Source organism: Oncorhynchus masou, chromosome 22 (genome assembly GCF_036934945.1).
Source record: "Oncorhynchus masou masou isolate Uvic2021 chromosome 22, UVic_Omas_1.1, whole genome shotgun sequence".
Lineage (NCBI taxonomy): Eukaryota > Metazoa > Chordata > Actinopteri > Salmoniformes > Salmonidae > Oncorhynchus > Oncorhynchus masou.
Genome location: NC_088233.1, coordinates 40487127 through 40503544, shown reverse-complemented (window position 1 = coordinate 40503544; position 16418 = coordinate 40487127). Strand labels below are relative to the sequence as shown.

General features: G+C 37.2%; 1 protein-coding gene across 1 annotated transcript in view; it reads left to right on the top strand.

Moving 5' to 3' along the window:
• Positions 1-1488, top strand: part of LOC135508833 (aminopeptidase Ey-like) — a 29225-nt gene extending 27737 nt beyond the window's left edge. Inside the window, exons 38-40 of the mRNA XM_064929042.1 lie at positions 285-425; positions 1053-1134; positions 1336-1488. Of these exons, the coding sequence (XP_064785114.1) occupies positions 285-425; positions 1053-1134; positions 1336-1488 (376 nt within the window). The remainder of the gene's footprint in view (positions 1-284; positions 426-1052; positions 1135-1335) is intronic.
• The last annotated feature ends 14930 nt before the right edge of the window (positions 1489-16418 follow it).

The following is a 16418-nucleotide window of genomic DNA, read 5'->3' as shown; positions in this document are numbered from 1 at the left end:
AGAGATGGACTCCAATCAAGTTGTAAAAAATAATAATAATAATGTTTTCGATTTGTCATTATGGGCTATTGTGTGTAGATTGCTGAGGAATTGTATTTATTTAATACATTTTAGAATAGGGCTGTAACGTAACAAAATGTGGAAAAAGTCAAGGGGTCTGAATACATTCCGAATGCACTGTATCATATTGAACTGTTTTCGCTTTCCATTGTCTTCATATTGACAAATACAGTCAATTATAACAATCTGTCTAAACGTATCAATACTCTATGGACTCAATTCAGGTACCTGAGATACACTTTGGATTCAGACAAAATCCGTAAGCAGGATGCAACGTCTGTCATCGTGTACATCTCCAGTAATGTTCAAGGCCAAACATTGGCTTGGGACTTTGTGACACAGAACTGGGAGTACATGTTCACACAGTAAGTTGTACCCCCAAAAGGCACTTATATCAGTAAATCAAATACAGTGAGTGTACAAAACATTAGGAACACCTTCCTAATATTGAGTTGCACCCTCTGTTGCCCTCAGAACAGCCTCAGTTCGTCTGGGCATGACTCTACAAGGTGTCGAAAGCGTTCCACAGGGATGCTGGCCCATGTTGACTTCATATGCGTCCCAGTTGTGTCAAGTTGGCTGGATGTCCTTTGGGTAGTGGACCATTCTTGATACACACACGAAACTGTTGAGCGTGAAAACCCCAGCAGTGTTGCAGTTCTTGACACAAACCGGTGCGCCTGGCACCTACTAACATACCCCGTTCAAAGGCACTTACATATTTTGTCTTACCCATTCACCCTCTGAATGGCACACATACACAATCCATGTCTCAGTTTTCTGAAGTCTTAAAAATCCTTCTATAACTTGTCTCCTCCCCTTCATCTACACTGATTGAAGTGGATTTAACAAGTGACATCAATAAGGGATCATAGACTGACGAGGTGAAAACCTCGTCATGGAAAGAGCAGGTGTTCTTAATATTTTGTACACTCAGTGTATACTTGGTTTGTGTATGGACATTATTAACTTGTAATTGTCATAATTCCTAGGTATGGTGTTGGATCCTTCTCATTTGCCAATCTTATAAGTGGTGTGACAATGAGATTCTCAACTAAAGCTGAACTTGAGCAGGTAATGTTTTAATTGAAGTGTTTCAATGACTGGGTGTACAGTACTTTCTTTAGCTGTACTGTTAATAAATAGCTTACTGTATTAAGAATTGTACTGACTATATTTGTATTTAGTCAAATATAGAACATATTCTCATTCACACCAATGACCTGGGGAATAGTTACTAAGACTAAAATGTAACTTTGTTTTTCATGATGTCAGCTCCAGAAATTCAAGGAGGACAACTCTAAGATTGGTTTTGGCTCAGGGACCTTGGCTTTGGAGCAGGCCATTGAGAGAACTACAGCCAATATCAAATGGGTGGATGAGAACAAGAAGAAAGTGTGGGACTGGTTCTTGAGTGAGATTGCCTAAAAACTCCTCAATGCTTTGGTTGTCCAACAGGTTTAAATATGTTATTTTACTATGGCAGACAAAGTGCTTGGATTATTTGCTGGGTTTTAATTGTATGTTAAACATCTAATGCAGTATTTTTTTTAAATCTAAATAACAAATCATTTCTGGGTCACAATTAAGTATGTTGCTGTGATTGTTTTCAATTAAAATGGTCAAAAATAAAAATAGCTTCTTAGCAAAGAGCAATTTCCCAAGCAAGAATTTTGCTAGGACTGACAGAGTGCTTGGAGTGGTGATGGGAATATTGAAAACTAGCTGTTGGCAGAGAGGTTTGGAACTCTCTTATTGCTCGATTAACTCATTTACCACCTCCCACCAAAACATTCTGAAATTTTAAGCAATCTTTTCAAACAGCTCTTACACTAAAAGGGCATTATCATAATTTTCACAATTTCACAGAATTATTCCAACCTCAAAGTGTGGAAATATAAAACACAGGGAAATCACGTTTTAGACTGCACCGGGCTTTAAAATCAGAAATGTTGGGGTAAGGTCATTAACTTCCTGGTGATAACATTTAGTCAATATACCATATTTTTTTCTGGACCATACTGCAATTTCCCAGAGCACAATAATGAGTGCTCACAATAATGAGTGTCTACGAACTTCTATTATGTTACAGTTTCAGATAAATAATTTTGATTATATGCTATTTTGTTGAAAAACAATAAACCTGTCCATTTCAAAACAGTTGTCAAGCTGTCATGTTAATGGCCTTCAAAGTGTTGGCAAGAGCAAGTAGATGGGAAAGGGACAGATGCAGAGTGTGACATTCTGCCACTGACTGTCTGGGAATCAGGACACATGGATAGCAGGGGGAATAGCTGTCACCTTGAATCACCCACAGCACATGCAGAGATTTAAGCTTTACCTGCCTAGTCTGACCACCCACCCCTTCTTTAAGGGTTACTCTACAAGCAATTTACAGTATATCATGGCTGTACACAGAAAAACATACCTCATGACTGCCATCTTGATATTGGACTAATGTAGGCTACTGTAGATCAGTCTTGTGGAATCTGAAATGAAGATATTTCACCCAGAAAAAGCTACTCATTTGAGTAAACATGGTGCTGTCTGTACTGAATGAATAACAAAAGAGGGCTTTTGCTGGGCTTATAAGTCTCATTTGTTTACTTAGGCCAGGAAGAAATTAAGCTTTATTGTCAATTAGCTCAACTTCCAGCCCTTGATAATCCTCTGAAACCCTTACAAGCCCCATGATGGTTCAATTAACACCCCTGTGTAAGGAAGATTGAATATGTGTTTGATCTACCATCCAATACACAAAGTTATTAGTTAGGCCTTCTAACATTTTACATACTAAAAAGGTTGTGAGGGGAGTGATATAATAATATAGCAAATTTGACTTTTGTACTATGACTAGACACTATTGTATATTTTCGTATAGATATTGATGTTAGGCTGTATCACATCCGGCCGTGATGTGGAGTGCCATAAGGCGGCGCACAATTGGCCCAGCATCGCCTGGGTTTGGCCAGGGTAGGCCGTCATTGTAAATAATAATTTGTTCTTAACTGACTTGCCTAGTTAAATAAAGGTTACAAATAAAAATGTAAAAAGGTTTTTGTCATGGGATGTTTATACCGTTTCCTCTCCAACCGCCTGTACGTCTAGTGATACGTCAGCTTCGTTCCGCCTTCAACCCGTGAGAAAGAAACGCAGTTACAATTCGTTTCCAACAGCCGGATGTATTCGTTTTTCATGGATTCAGCTAATTCAACCTCGGTTCATTTTCCGCTGAAAACCAAAAACTAGGGTCAGGCGTTTCTTTTGCGACCGCTACGTTTGGTTAGGTTACAATATGCGACCTGCTGTAGCCTAATATGCAGATCTGTTCCTATTTACCTGTATATATTTTTGTAAATATCTTTGTCAATAGTTAACTCACGCGCCTTTTTTTTGTCGGATACAATAGGAATATGGCCTACTGTATTTAAAAAAGAACCAGCTACTGTAATGACCCCTCTTGCACTGAGATGGCGTGCCTTAGACCGCTGCGCCACACGGGAGCCCAGCTGGCAAAAATCTCATCTCTGGTTTGCAATGAAAATCATATATGTCCTAAGTAAAACGATCTATTGAGAGAAAAAAAGCATTTTCATTGAATATATGGCTACAGTAATGTTTGTTTAAAAAAAATTGATTGGGCGAGGCTGAGGTGAGCTGAGCGCGAAGGTTGTTTGGCGATGCAGGACGATTCAGGGATACTATACGATTACAAATGGCATAATATTTGTGCAGAATTAGCCTACTTTAGGTTAGTCCTTGCACGGGATTGGTGGCCTAATGTGTTAGAGTTAACTATCAGATGTTTTATCCTCATCATCAAGCATTTGCATCAAGGTTCAAGGTATATCACTCGTTTATAAAGTTGAAACAAACAATTTTGTAGGCCTGTTTACTAATCTCACTAAAGTAGCCACATTTGAAGTATTCCTCATATTCATCAGTCAATGGATATATTTCATAAATTGTAATTAGGCTTACTGAAGGTCAAAACATGTTCGAGTTTGTTTAATTATTCAATTAATAAAACACACAAAGCAATATTATTGTCTGTTTTTATTAAAAATATGATCAAAGACACGCATAAATTAGATTTAGAAAAATATAATCTCATAAATAGCTGCATACATATTATCACTTTCATTGAAACAACCAACAATTGTCAATATCACAGTTTATAAATAGATATTTAGGTAAATGTTTTTGTCCATAATGTCTCTGATCTAGGCACTGTATCTTCAGGTCTTTTCACCTCTTCACTCATTATTGGTAGTAGGCCATATCAAATGACTTGACGTCACCATGTAACACGTGGTTGTGCATCTGTAGAAGAGAGTACATTCCTATTAGTTTCAGATCAAATGTAGAATTCAAAGAGGACATGGGATATAAACTATCTGCTTTATAAATGGCTCTTTCTCAACAGAAGCAATGGTTTGCTTTTGGATAATATTAATTAGAAGATTACAGACAATATTATAGAGGTGATATAGAGGCATATTTACCGGATATAAGATCATGTCCTGATAGGAGACCGCTGACGTCAGGTAGTTTGGTTGTGGTTCTGTGTTGTTGGTACATGATGTGACCAGTGGCAGACAGTATTGATCATTGCTCTGGATGTTCCCCTGTAGTCTCTCCTGATACCATTGTCCAGACATAGAGCTTCCCTGAGGGCATTGTGGAATATACTGGCGTGGTGTGGTTTCCATCTCTCTTTTCAGGCATGGCTCCTTCTCGCTGAGCTCTAGCTGGGCTGACAGGTGGGAGATGTACCTGATGGTGAGGCGCAGGGTCTCGATCTTGGTCAGAGTCTGTCCAGCCGGAGCCACAGAGGGGGGCAGGTAGGTCCTGAGGTGGTTGAGGGCTTTTGTCAGGTCTCTCATCCTCAGCTTCTCCCTCTCGCTGGCGTTCTCCCGATTCTTCCCAGGGAACTTGGACCTAGACCTCTTCTCCTGAGCTGGGAGTTTTTCTATCCTCTTTCTTTTGGCAACATGGCTGATGCAGCCGGAAGCGTCGGAATCTTCCTTCTCCTGACCACCTCCCCACTGTATACAAGGGGGAGAGAGGCAGAAGGAGTCAATGGAGGAGGCAGGTGACAGGCTACTACAGGCACTGTAATAACCAGGGTCGGAGCTGGGACAGCTCGGCTTCAGAAAGCCATCACTGTCCATCAGATGCTCTCCAGCCTGGAGAAACAAGAGTTTAGCGAAATCAACGGAATCCATTACTGCAGTGTTTTCTGAGCTATGAATATCTTCAGTTTGTCTGTCCTTGGAGAGGCTGTGAGGAGTACTGGAGGACCCCAGAGCTGCTCCCCAATTTATCCTACAGGCAGGTGTGATATGGCACCATCAGGGTGCCTGGACTTCAAAGTGCCCAAGTACAGATCACACTAGACTTACGGGAGTTCCTGGGAAACGCCATCCTAGAGCCAGGTGTTAGGTGGCAGGCAGATTAGAATGAAAAATGCATCAAGTTCAAGAATTCATGGTGGGAGAGATGATTGTTTTTAACAATTCACTAAATTGGGCAGTATCGGATAGGAATGTATTGATTATTTAATATGGACAGATGTATTGATTAATTAATATGGACAGAGGACAAAAACTGGTTGAATCAATGTTGTTTCCACACCATAAAAAAAGCAATGTGATGACGCTGAATCAATGTGGAAAACTGGTTGGATTTGCAAAAAGTCTTCTTTTTTTTTAACCATTTTTTTTTCTTCATTTTTGTTTCACAGTGAAATTATTTGACAACGTAACCACATGTAAATCAAAACTAGACGTTGAACTGACGTCTGTGCCCAGTGGGTGGGGACTGTTAAAAACAGTTATAATTATTATATTTGTGTTTTGGAATGCAGATTATGCAAATAACTATAAAAACCCAAATACTATCCTATATCTACATAATACATTGCCAGCCTTCAGCAGAATCTTGTCATTCTCAATGACCAATAGTCCCATGGCTCTCAGCAGACCTCACTGGTAAAAGAAGTGTGCCAGCTGTAATGTGTGAAGTTCACACCTCTCCTCTGTTTAGACAAGCAGACAACTCCTACACTGCCTTGGGAAACAGAGGGAATATAGCTGTTATGACTATTATTTGCCAACCATATTGTTTGTTTTTTCATTACAGTACATTAAATGTTGTATCACAATTTATAGCGAGTCTTGTTCTGAAGAGATTGGCTCTGCCAAGATCAAGGTGATGGGTGACTTTCTATGCAGCAATTGAATTAGTCACTGGATGCAAAAATAAATAATTGTCTGGGGATGTCTCAATGCGATATCACACAAGTGGGTGAAAACTAGTCTATAGTAATTGTCTGTATACAAAACTTGAAACTGGGCTCTAATGACAACTTTTGGAAAGAGTAATTTGATCATTAACAACCTCTAACTCCTTTTCCATATTCATAACCCCTGTGCACAGAAATAACATTGTGTTTTTGTGGTCTTAGCTGTGTTTCTGGGCCTGAGGTGCTATTTGGCACCTCTACCTTTCCCACCCCGGGAGTGTGGATTGCAGTGGTTGTGGAACCGGTCATAAGAGAATGTTCCCACAGAAGAGAGTCACATTTATCCCCTTCCCTCATAGGTGTAGAGCTGTGTTGATGAGACCTAAAACATGGCCAGAATACACACACACACACACACACATTGCGTGTCTCACAGCAACACAACCAATGGTTCTTATTAATTTCTACAGTGAGTACAAATATAATGCCCACATTCCACAGTAGAGCCAAATTTGGTAATAAAAGAAAGAGAATGGGTAGAATTAAAACTACTAGAGTAGTTGACTCTCCACTGACTGATTTCATTCTATTTTTTGAAAGGAAGCATGGTGAGTGAGGAGACACCTCTGTGGCACTGACAGAACTGACAGATGCACTGAAGAACAGGTCAGAAGGTAACATTCCCGTCTCCTCTCATAACCTCAGCTTAACCTCTAAATCTGACCCTTCTGAATGTGTTGCAAATGTAATATTATGAGTGTTTAGCTACTGGCTAGTTCATCGAGGTTAGTGAAGCCAAAATATGAGACATAGTTCTTTGCCATGACTTTGTATCGTAGGAGTGTTTTGTCGGTGATACATTTTCTAACACTCATAACTTTTTGTATTATCAATTTTGAATGATGAAATATTATTTTTGTATGTTTTATTTTCTTTTGTTGTATATACTTCTCAACTCTACAGGAGATTTCTAACATGTGATGATGGTCCCTTTAACCAGAATAAGGGATAAGCATAAGAAAATCTTGCCATCTTTATGATCTTAGGTTGATTAGCATATCAACGTGAACTAGTTTTATTCCCAGCTTGCATGGTGAATTGTATATTTCAGGTAAACAGCATAAGTCTAATTCTTTTCCTTTGTTGGTGTGTTTGGCTGGTTTAAGCTTTCTATTAACACATCAAATGCCCTTGGCAAGCTGATGAAACAGGCGCTTCATTTTAATTCCTCAGATATCCAACACCTCACCTCTCCAGTGATATGCATATCCTAGCTCATCCTCTCTCACATTAGGGTTGTTAAGATAAGGGATCATACTCTCTCTCCAGACTGAGAGGTGCCAAAGCGGTGTCTCTATTGACCTGAGGATCAGTTTGTCTCTCTGCGGCTTGATACATAACTGATACATAGCTGATGCATAGATTATGGCTAAATATCTAATGGATGGCAGATACATAGCTGTTGATACCTAGCTGTTACATAGTTTTTATTTAACTAGGCAAGTCAGTTAAGAACAAATTCTTATTACAATGACATCCTACTCCGGCCAAACCTTGGCCAATTGTGCACCGCCTGAAGGGACTCCCAATCATGGCTGGATGTGATACAGCCTGGAATCAAACCAGGGAATGTAGGAATGCCTCTTGCATGTAGTGCCTTAGACAGCTGCGCCACTCAGAAGTTGATACTGAAACATAGCTTTTGATACCTAGCTGTTACATAGTTGATACATAGGTGATACTGTTACATAGTTGACACATAGTTGATAAATAGTTGATACATAGTTGATACTGTTACATAGTTGATACATAGTTGATACATAGTTGATACATTGTTGATACAAAGTTGATGCATAGTTGATACATAGTTTATACTGTTACATAGTTGATACATAATTGATAGTGTTACATAGTTGATAAATAGTTGATACATAGTTGATACATAGTTGATACTGTTACATAGTTGATACATCGTTGATACAGAGTTGATACAGAGTTGATACAGAGTTGATACATAATTTATACTGTTACAAAGGTGATACATAGTTGATACATAGGTGATACAAAGTTGATACATAGTTAATACTGTTACAAAGCTGTTACATAGTTGATACTGTTACATACAGTTAAAGTTGGAAGTTTACATACACCTAGGTTGGAGTCATTAAAACTTGTTATTCAACCACTCCACAAATGTCTTGTTAGCAAACTGTAGTCTTGGCAAATCAGCTAGGACATCTACTTTGTACATGGCACAAGTCATTTTTTCAAATAATTGTTTACAGACAAATTATGTAACTTATAATTCACTGTATCACAATTCCAGGGGATCAGAAGTTTACATACAATACGTTGACTGTGCCTTTAAACAGCTTGGAAAATTCCAGGAAAGTATGTCATGGCTTTAGAAGCTTCTGATAGGCTAACTGCCGTCATTTGAGTCAATTGGAGGTGTACAACAGCAAAGGACCTTGTGAAGATGCTGGAGGAAACAGGTACACAAGTATCTATATCCACAGAGTCCTATATCGACTGAACCTGAAAGGCTGCTAAGCAAGGAAGAAGCCACTGCTCCAAAACCCCCATAAAAAAGCCAGACTACGGTTTGTAACTGCACATGGGGACAAAGATCTTACTTATTGGAGAAATGTCCCCTGATCTGATGAAACAAAAATATAACTGTTTGGCCATAATGACCATCGTTATGTTTGGAAGAAAAAGGGGGAGGCTTGGAAGCCAAAGAACACCATCCCAACAGTGAAACACGGGGGTGGCAGCATCATGTTGTGGGGGTGCTTTGCTGGAGGAGGGGCTGGTGCACTTCACAAAATAGATGCACAATGAGGAAGGAAAATAATGTGGATATATTGAAACATCTCAGACATCAGACATCAGTCAGGAAGTTAAAGCCTCAATCCTATGGCCCCATCCTATAGAAAATTGTGGGCAGAACTGAAAAAGCATGTGCGAGCAAGAAGGCCTACAAACTTGACTCAGTTACACCAACTCTGTCAGGAATGGGCCAGAATTCACCCAACTTATTGTGGGAAGCTTGTGGAAGGATACCCAAAACGTTTGACCTAAGTTTTCTATTATTCTGACATTTCACATTATTAAAATAAAGTGGTGATCCTAACTGACCCAAGACAGGGAATTTTTACTAGGTTTAAATGTCACCAATTTTGAAAAACTTAGTTTAAATGTATTTGGCTAAGGTGTATGTAAACTTCCGGCATCAACTGTAGTTGATACTGTTACATAGTTTAATACATAGTAGACAAATAGTTGATACTGTTACACAGTTGATACATAGTTGATACTGTTACAAAACGGATACATAGTTGATACTGTTACATAGTTGACACTTACATAGTTGATACATAGTTGATACATAGTTGATGCTGTTACATAGTTAATACACAGATGATACTGTTACATAGTTGATACAGTTACATAGTTGATACATAGTTGATACATGGTTGACACATAGTTGATACCGTTACATAGTTGATACTGTTACATAGTTGATACATAATTTATAGTGTTACATAGTTGATACTGTTACATAGTTGATACATAGTTGATACTGTCACAACGCTGATACATAGATGATACATAGTTGATACATAGTTTATACTGTTCCATAGCTGATACATAGTTGATACTGTTACATAGTTGATATATAGTTGATACATAGTTGATACATAGTTTATACTGTTCCATAGCTGATACATAGTTGATGCTGTTACATAGTTGATATATAGTTGATACATAGTTGGTACTGTTACATAGTTGATACATACTTAATGCATAGTTGATAATGTTAAATAGTTGATACTGTTACATAGTTGATACATAGATGATGCTGTTACTTAGTTGATACATAGTTGATACTGTTACATAGTTGAAACATAGTTGATGCATAGTTGATACTGTTACATAGTTGATACATAGTTGATCCTGTTACATAGTTGAAACATAGGTGATACATAGTTGATACTGTTACATAGTTGAAACATAGTTGATACTGTTACATAGTTGATACATAGATGATAATGTTACAACGCTGATACATAGATGATAGATAGTTTAAACTGTTCCATAGCTGTTACATAGTTGATACATAGTTGATACATAGTTGACGCTGTTACTTAGTTGATGCATAGTTGATACATAGTTGATACTGTTACATAGTTGATACATAGTTGATGCTGTTACTTAGTTGATACATAGTTGATACTATTACATAGTTGAAACATAGTTGATACATAGTTGATACTGTTACGTAGTTGATACATAGTTGATGCTGTTACTTAGTTGATACATAGTTGATACATAGTTGATACTGTTACATAGTTGAAACATAGTTGATACATAGTTGATACTGTTACATAGTTGATACATAGTTGATACATAGTTGATACTGTTACGTAGTTGATACATAGTTGATATATAGTTGACACATAGTTGATACATAGGTGATACTGTTACCTAGTTGATACATAGTTGATACTGTTACAACGCTGATACATAGTTGATACATAGTTGATACTGTTACATAGTTGATACATAGTTGATAATGTTACAACGCTGATACATAGATGATACATGGTTGATACATAGTTGATACTGTTACATAGTTGATACTGTTACATAGTTGATACATAGTTGATACTGTTACATAGTTGAAACATAGTTGATACTGTTACATAGTTGATACATAGTTGATACTGTTACAACGCTGATACATAGTTGATACATAGTTGATACTGTTACATAGTTGATACATAGTTGATAATGTTACAACGCTGATACATAGATGATACATAGTTGGTACATAGTTTATACTGTTCCATAGCTGATACATAGTTGATACTGTTACATAGTTGATATATAGTTGATACATAGTTGGTACTGTTACATAGTTGATACATACTTAATACATAGTTGATAATGTTAAATAGTTGATACTGTTACATAGTTGATACATAGATGATGCTGTTACTTAGTTGATACATAGTTGATACTGTTACATAGTTGAAACATAGTTGATGCATAGTTGATACTGTTACATAGTTGATACATAGTTGATCCTGTTACATAGTTGAAACATAGTTGATACATAGTTGATACTGTTACATAGTTGAAAAATAGTTGATACTGTTACATAGTTGATACATAGTTGATACTGTTACAACGCTGATACATAGTTGATACACAGTTGATACTGTTACATAGTTGATACATAGTTGATAATGTTACAACGCTGATACATAGATGATAGATAGTTTAAACTGTTCCATAGCTGTTACATAGTTGATACATAGTTGATACATAGTTGATGCTGTTACTTAGTTGATGCATAGTTGATACATAGTTGATACTGTTACGTAGTTGATACATAGTTGATGCTGTTACTTAGTTGATGCATAGTTGATACATAGTTGATACTGTTACGTAGTTGATACATAGTTGATACTATTACATAGTTGAAACATAGTTGATACATAGTTGATACTGTTACGTAGTTGATACATAGTTGATGCTGTTACTTAGTTGATACATAGTTGATACATAGTTGATACTGTTACATAGTTGAAACATAGTTGATACTGTTACATAGTTGATACATAGTTGTTACTGTTACATAGTTGATACATCGTTGATACTGTTACATAGTTGATACATAGTTGATCCCGTTACATAGTTGAAACATAGTTGATACATAGTTGATACTGTTACATAGTTGATACATAGTTGATACATAGTTGATACTGTTACGTAGTTGATACATAGTTGATATATAGTTGATACATAGTTGATATATAGGTGATACTGTTACCTAGTTGATACATAGTTGATACTGTTACATAGTTGATACATATTTGATACTGTTACAACGCTGATACATAGTTGATACATAGTTGATACTGTTACATAGTTGATACATAGTTGATAATGTTACAACGCTGATACATAGATGATACATGGTTGATACATTGTTGATACTGTTACATAGTTGATACATAGTTGATGCTGTTACATAGTTGATATATAGTTGATACATAGTTGATACTGTTACATAGTTGATACATAGGTGATACATAGTTGATACTGTTACATAGTTGAAACATAGTTGATACTGTTACACTGTTGATATATAGTTTATATATAGTTTATATGGTTACATAGCTGATACTTAGTTGATACATAGTTAATACTTTTACATAGTTGATACATATTTAATACTGTTACAACTATAGTTGATACTGTAACATAGTTGATACATTGTTGATCGTGTTACATAGTTGATACTGTTACGTAGTTGATACATAGTTGATACATAGTTGATACATAGTTGATACATAGTTAATACTGTTACATAGTTGATACATAGTTAATACTGTTACATAGTTGATACTGTTACGTAGTTGATACATAGTTGATACATAGTTGATACATAGGTGATATTGATACATAGCTAATACATGGTTGATACTGTTTTATAGTTGATACATAGTTGATACTGTTACATAGTTGATACTGTTAGATTGTTGATACATAGTTGATACATAGCTGATACATAGTTGATACTGTTACATAGTTGATATATAGTTGACACTGTTACATAGTTGATACATAGTTGTTACATAGTTGATACCTAGTTTATACATAGTTGATATATAGTTGGTAGTGTTACATAGTTGATACATAGTTGATACATAGTTGATACATAGTTGATACTGTTACATAGGTTTTACTGTTACATAGTTGATACATAGTTGATTCATAGTTGATACATAGTTGTTACTGTTACACAGTTGATACATAGTTGATACATAGTTGATACATAGTTGATACTGTTACATAGTTGATACTGTTACATAGTTGATACATAGTTGATACATAGTTGATGATGTTACATCGGTGATACTGTTACATAGTTGATACATAGTTGATACTGTTACATAGATGATACTGTTACATAGCTGATACGTAGTTGATGCTGTTACATAGTTGATACATAGTTGATTCTGTTACATAGTTTATACATAGTTTATACTGTTACATAGTTGATATATAGTTGATACTGTTACATAGTTGATACATAGTTGATACATAGCTGATGCTGTTACGTGGTTGATACACAGTTGATACTGTTACATTGTTGATACATAGTTGATACTGTTACCTAGGTGTTACATAGTTGATGTTGTTACCTAGTTGTTACATTGTTGATACTGTTACACAGTTGTTACATAGTTGTTATATAGTTGATGCGGTTACCAAGTTGTTACATAGTTGATGCATAGTTGATACTGTTACATAGTTGATTGATAGTTGATACATAGTTGATGCTGTTACATAGTTGATACATTGTTGATACTGTTACATAGTTGATACATAGTTGATACTGTTACATAGTTGATACATAGTTGATACTATTACATAGTTGATATATAGTTGATACATAGTTGATACTGTTACAAAGCTAAATCATAGATGATATATAGTTGATAGATAGCTGATACTTAGTTGATACCGATACATTGCCGATACATGGCTGATATTGTGACACGTGTGTGGAATGGCAGCACTTCCAGTCTCTGCCACATCGTGGCATACTGACCACGACATGGCACTTGATCCAAGCTTGATCTACCTGTTTATCGCTACAATATAGTCATTTCTACCAACAGGTTACCAGCATCCATAGTTTCAATCAAAGTTAAAGATTTTAGATAAGTGAAGGAGTTCATTAATTATCCTCCATGCATCTGATTTATGATCCAGGGCAAAAATAGCTTGTTGTTTACTGTGCCCACCAGGGCTCTAACCAGTACTCTCTCATCCTTGTATTAGCATGGGAGTGCTCAGCTCTTTATCTGGTCTAGGATAAGAGGGGTCATTAGAATGCTAATGTCAGAGGGGAGTGTGGGTCCTGACTTATAGCTTCTCTGTGAAAGATAAACAGTGTTCTGAAGTTAAGGAGATTGTGTGGAAGCATACAATAGACCAACGATTGAAGCTTTGGTATGTACAGATGTAGGATCTTAATTTGATCCTGTGTTTCATAGTCATTCTTGATTATGTTATTCTTTCCTCGGTGTCTGTACTGATGTGGAAGGTATAGGCTACTCATGCATTTTAAATATTGGTTTGAAAATGACGTTTTTGACCTACAGAGCGCTCGCTTTCATTCAATTGGTGCTGTGGTTATGTTAGCTGGCAGCCGGACTGTTTGAGTTTATTTCTATCAAAGCAGTTATAATGCTGGCAAATCTGCCATGCTGTGTTCCATAATCACAAAATGCACTCCGTGTCATATGCCCCTGTAAATGTCTGGTGGTGTGGGCTGACTTTTATGGAGGAAGTAAAACCGTCTAGACAGAAAAATTGCAAAATATTCCATTCATATTTACATACTGTTACTTACATTTTAAAATGCTTATTTACTTACAAAACCCGTAAGAATCAAATACAGGAATAGACAAAGACACAGTAGTTAGTTATTAGTTCATATTTTATTATACATTTTAGAATACGTTCTGTATTTACAATGATCGTTGTATAAAATCTAGAATTTGAAAGTAATAAACTAGCTATATTAACAAATAAATACGTTGTAGATTGAAATGTCTATGACTGGACAGTAGATTCTCTTAAAAGTACAGAATATTCCATTAATATTTCAATACTGTCACTTACAACTTAAAATGCTTCTTTACTTACAAACTTGCTAATTTACTTACAAAAGCCTTACTTTTAAATACAGGAATAGCCAAAGACACATTAGTTTGTTATTAGTTAATATTTTATTATACACTTAAAAAAAGTTTTGTATTTACAATGAACGTTGTATAAAATCTAGAATTTGGAAATAATAGAAACGAGTTATATTAACATATAAATACTCTGTAGATCAAAGTAAACGTCTATGACTGGACAGTAGATTCTCTTGATGAGGACTTCTGTTACATCCAGAAGTCTTGAGGAATGTTCTGATAGTGGACATCTTTTCTGTATATCTGAAGGAGAAAAAAATGATTTTGTTTACTGGTTCAAACAGATTTTCTAATTTCCTTAAAACCATCAAACTGAAAAATTGCAATGAGTGAGACCAATTATTGTGAGTAAACAAAATTAACAGCAATAAAACTTGTCATTGACCATATAAATGGAAAAATATTTGAACATCTAAATACTGTACATTGAATCTGTACATACCTGACATGACTGTACAGCCTCTGCATACTCTGGCGATTCCAACAGCGAATCCATACTGGAGTTGAAGCTGTTGTCGTAAGCACACGTGTCCATCTCACTGCTGAGTGGGTGCCTCTCCATCCCAGTGTTGTGGAGTGGGTACGTGGGCGTTGCTGTGTGGAGGATCTGTCCCTGCCCTGCACGTCTCCCCACCTCTGCTTCCTCACCCCAGCAGTACCCTGAGGAGGAGGTGTTGAACTGGCACAGGCCCACAGAATCTTGTTGAGGCGATACGTGGTGTCCTGACATGGTGAGGTTCACCTCCTTCCTCTGACACACAGCCTCCTCGCTGAGCTCTAGCTGGGCCGACAGGTGGGAGATGTAGCCGATGGTGAGGCGCAGCGTCTCGATCTTGGTCAGAGTCTGTCCAGCCGGAGCCACAGACGGGGGCAGGTAGGTCCTGAGGTGGTTGAGGGCTTTGGTCAGGTCTCTCATCCTCAGCTTCTCCTTCTCGCTGGCACTCTGTCTCTGCTTGCTGGGGTTCTTGGAGCGGTTCTTTCTAATCCTCCCTCCGGAGGGTCCTCCCTCGTCGCTGGAGGATGGGGAAGCGGACGCCTTGGCTCCTCCAGTGTTTGTGGACCTGTGAGGTTCTGTGGCGGTCCCCCGAGGCAGGCAGGAGGATGAGAAGTCCATGTAGGCAGAAGGGGAGAGGATGCAGGTCTCTGGAGAGGAGACGTTATAAAACTCAGAGTCCGAACTGGGATAACTCCAGTGGTACTGAGCACCAACACCATAGTTGCTGAGAAGAGGGGCAGACATATCCATGCTGTCTGTCTGTGTCCTGTCCTGCGTGTTGAGCGGTAGGTCTGAACTGAAGAGCTTGGCCTGTGGGCTGGTGAAGAGG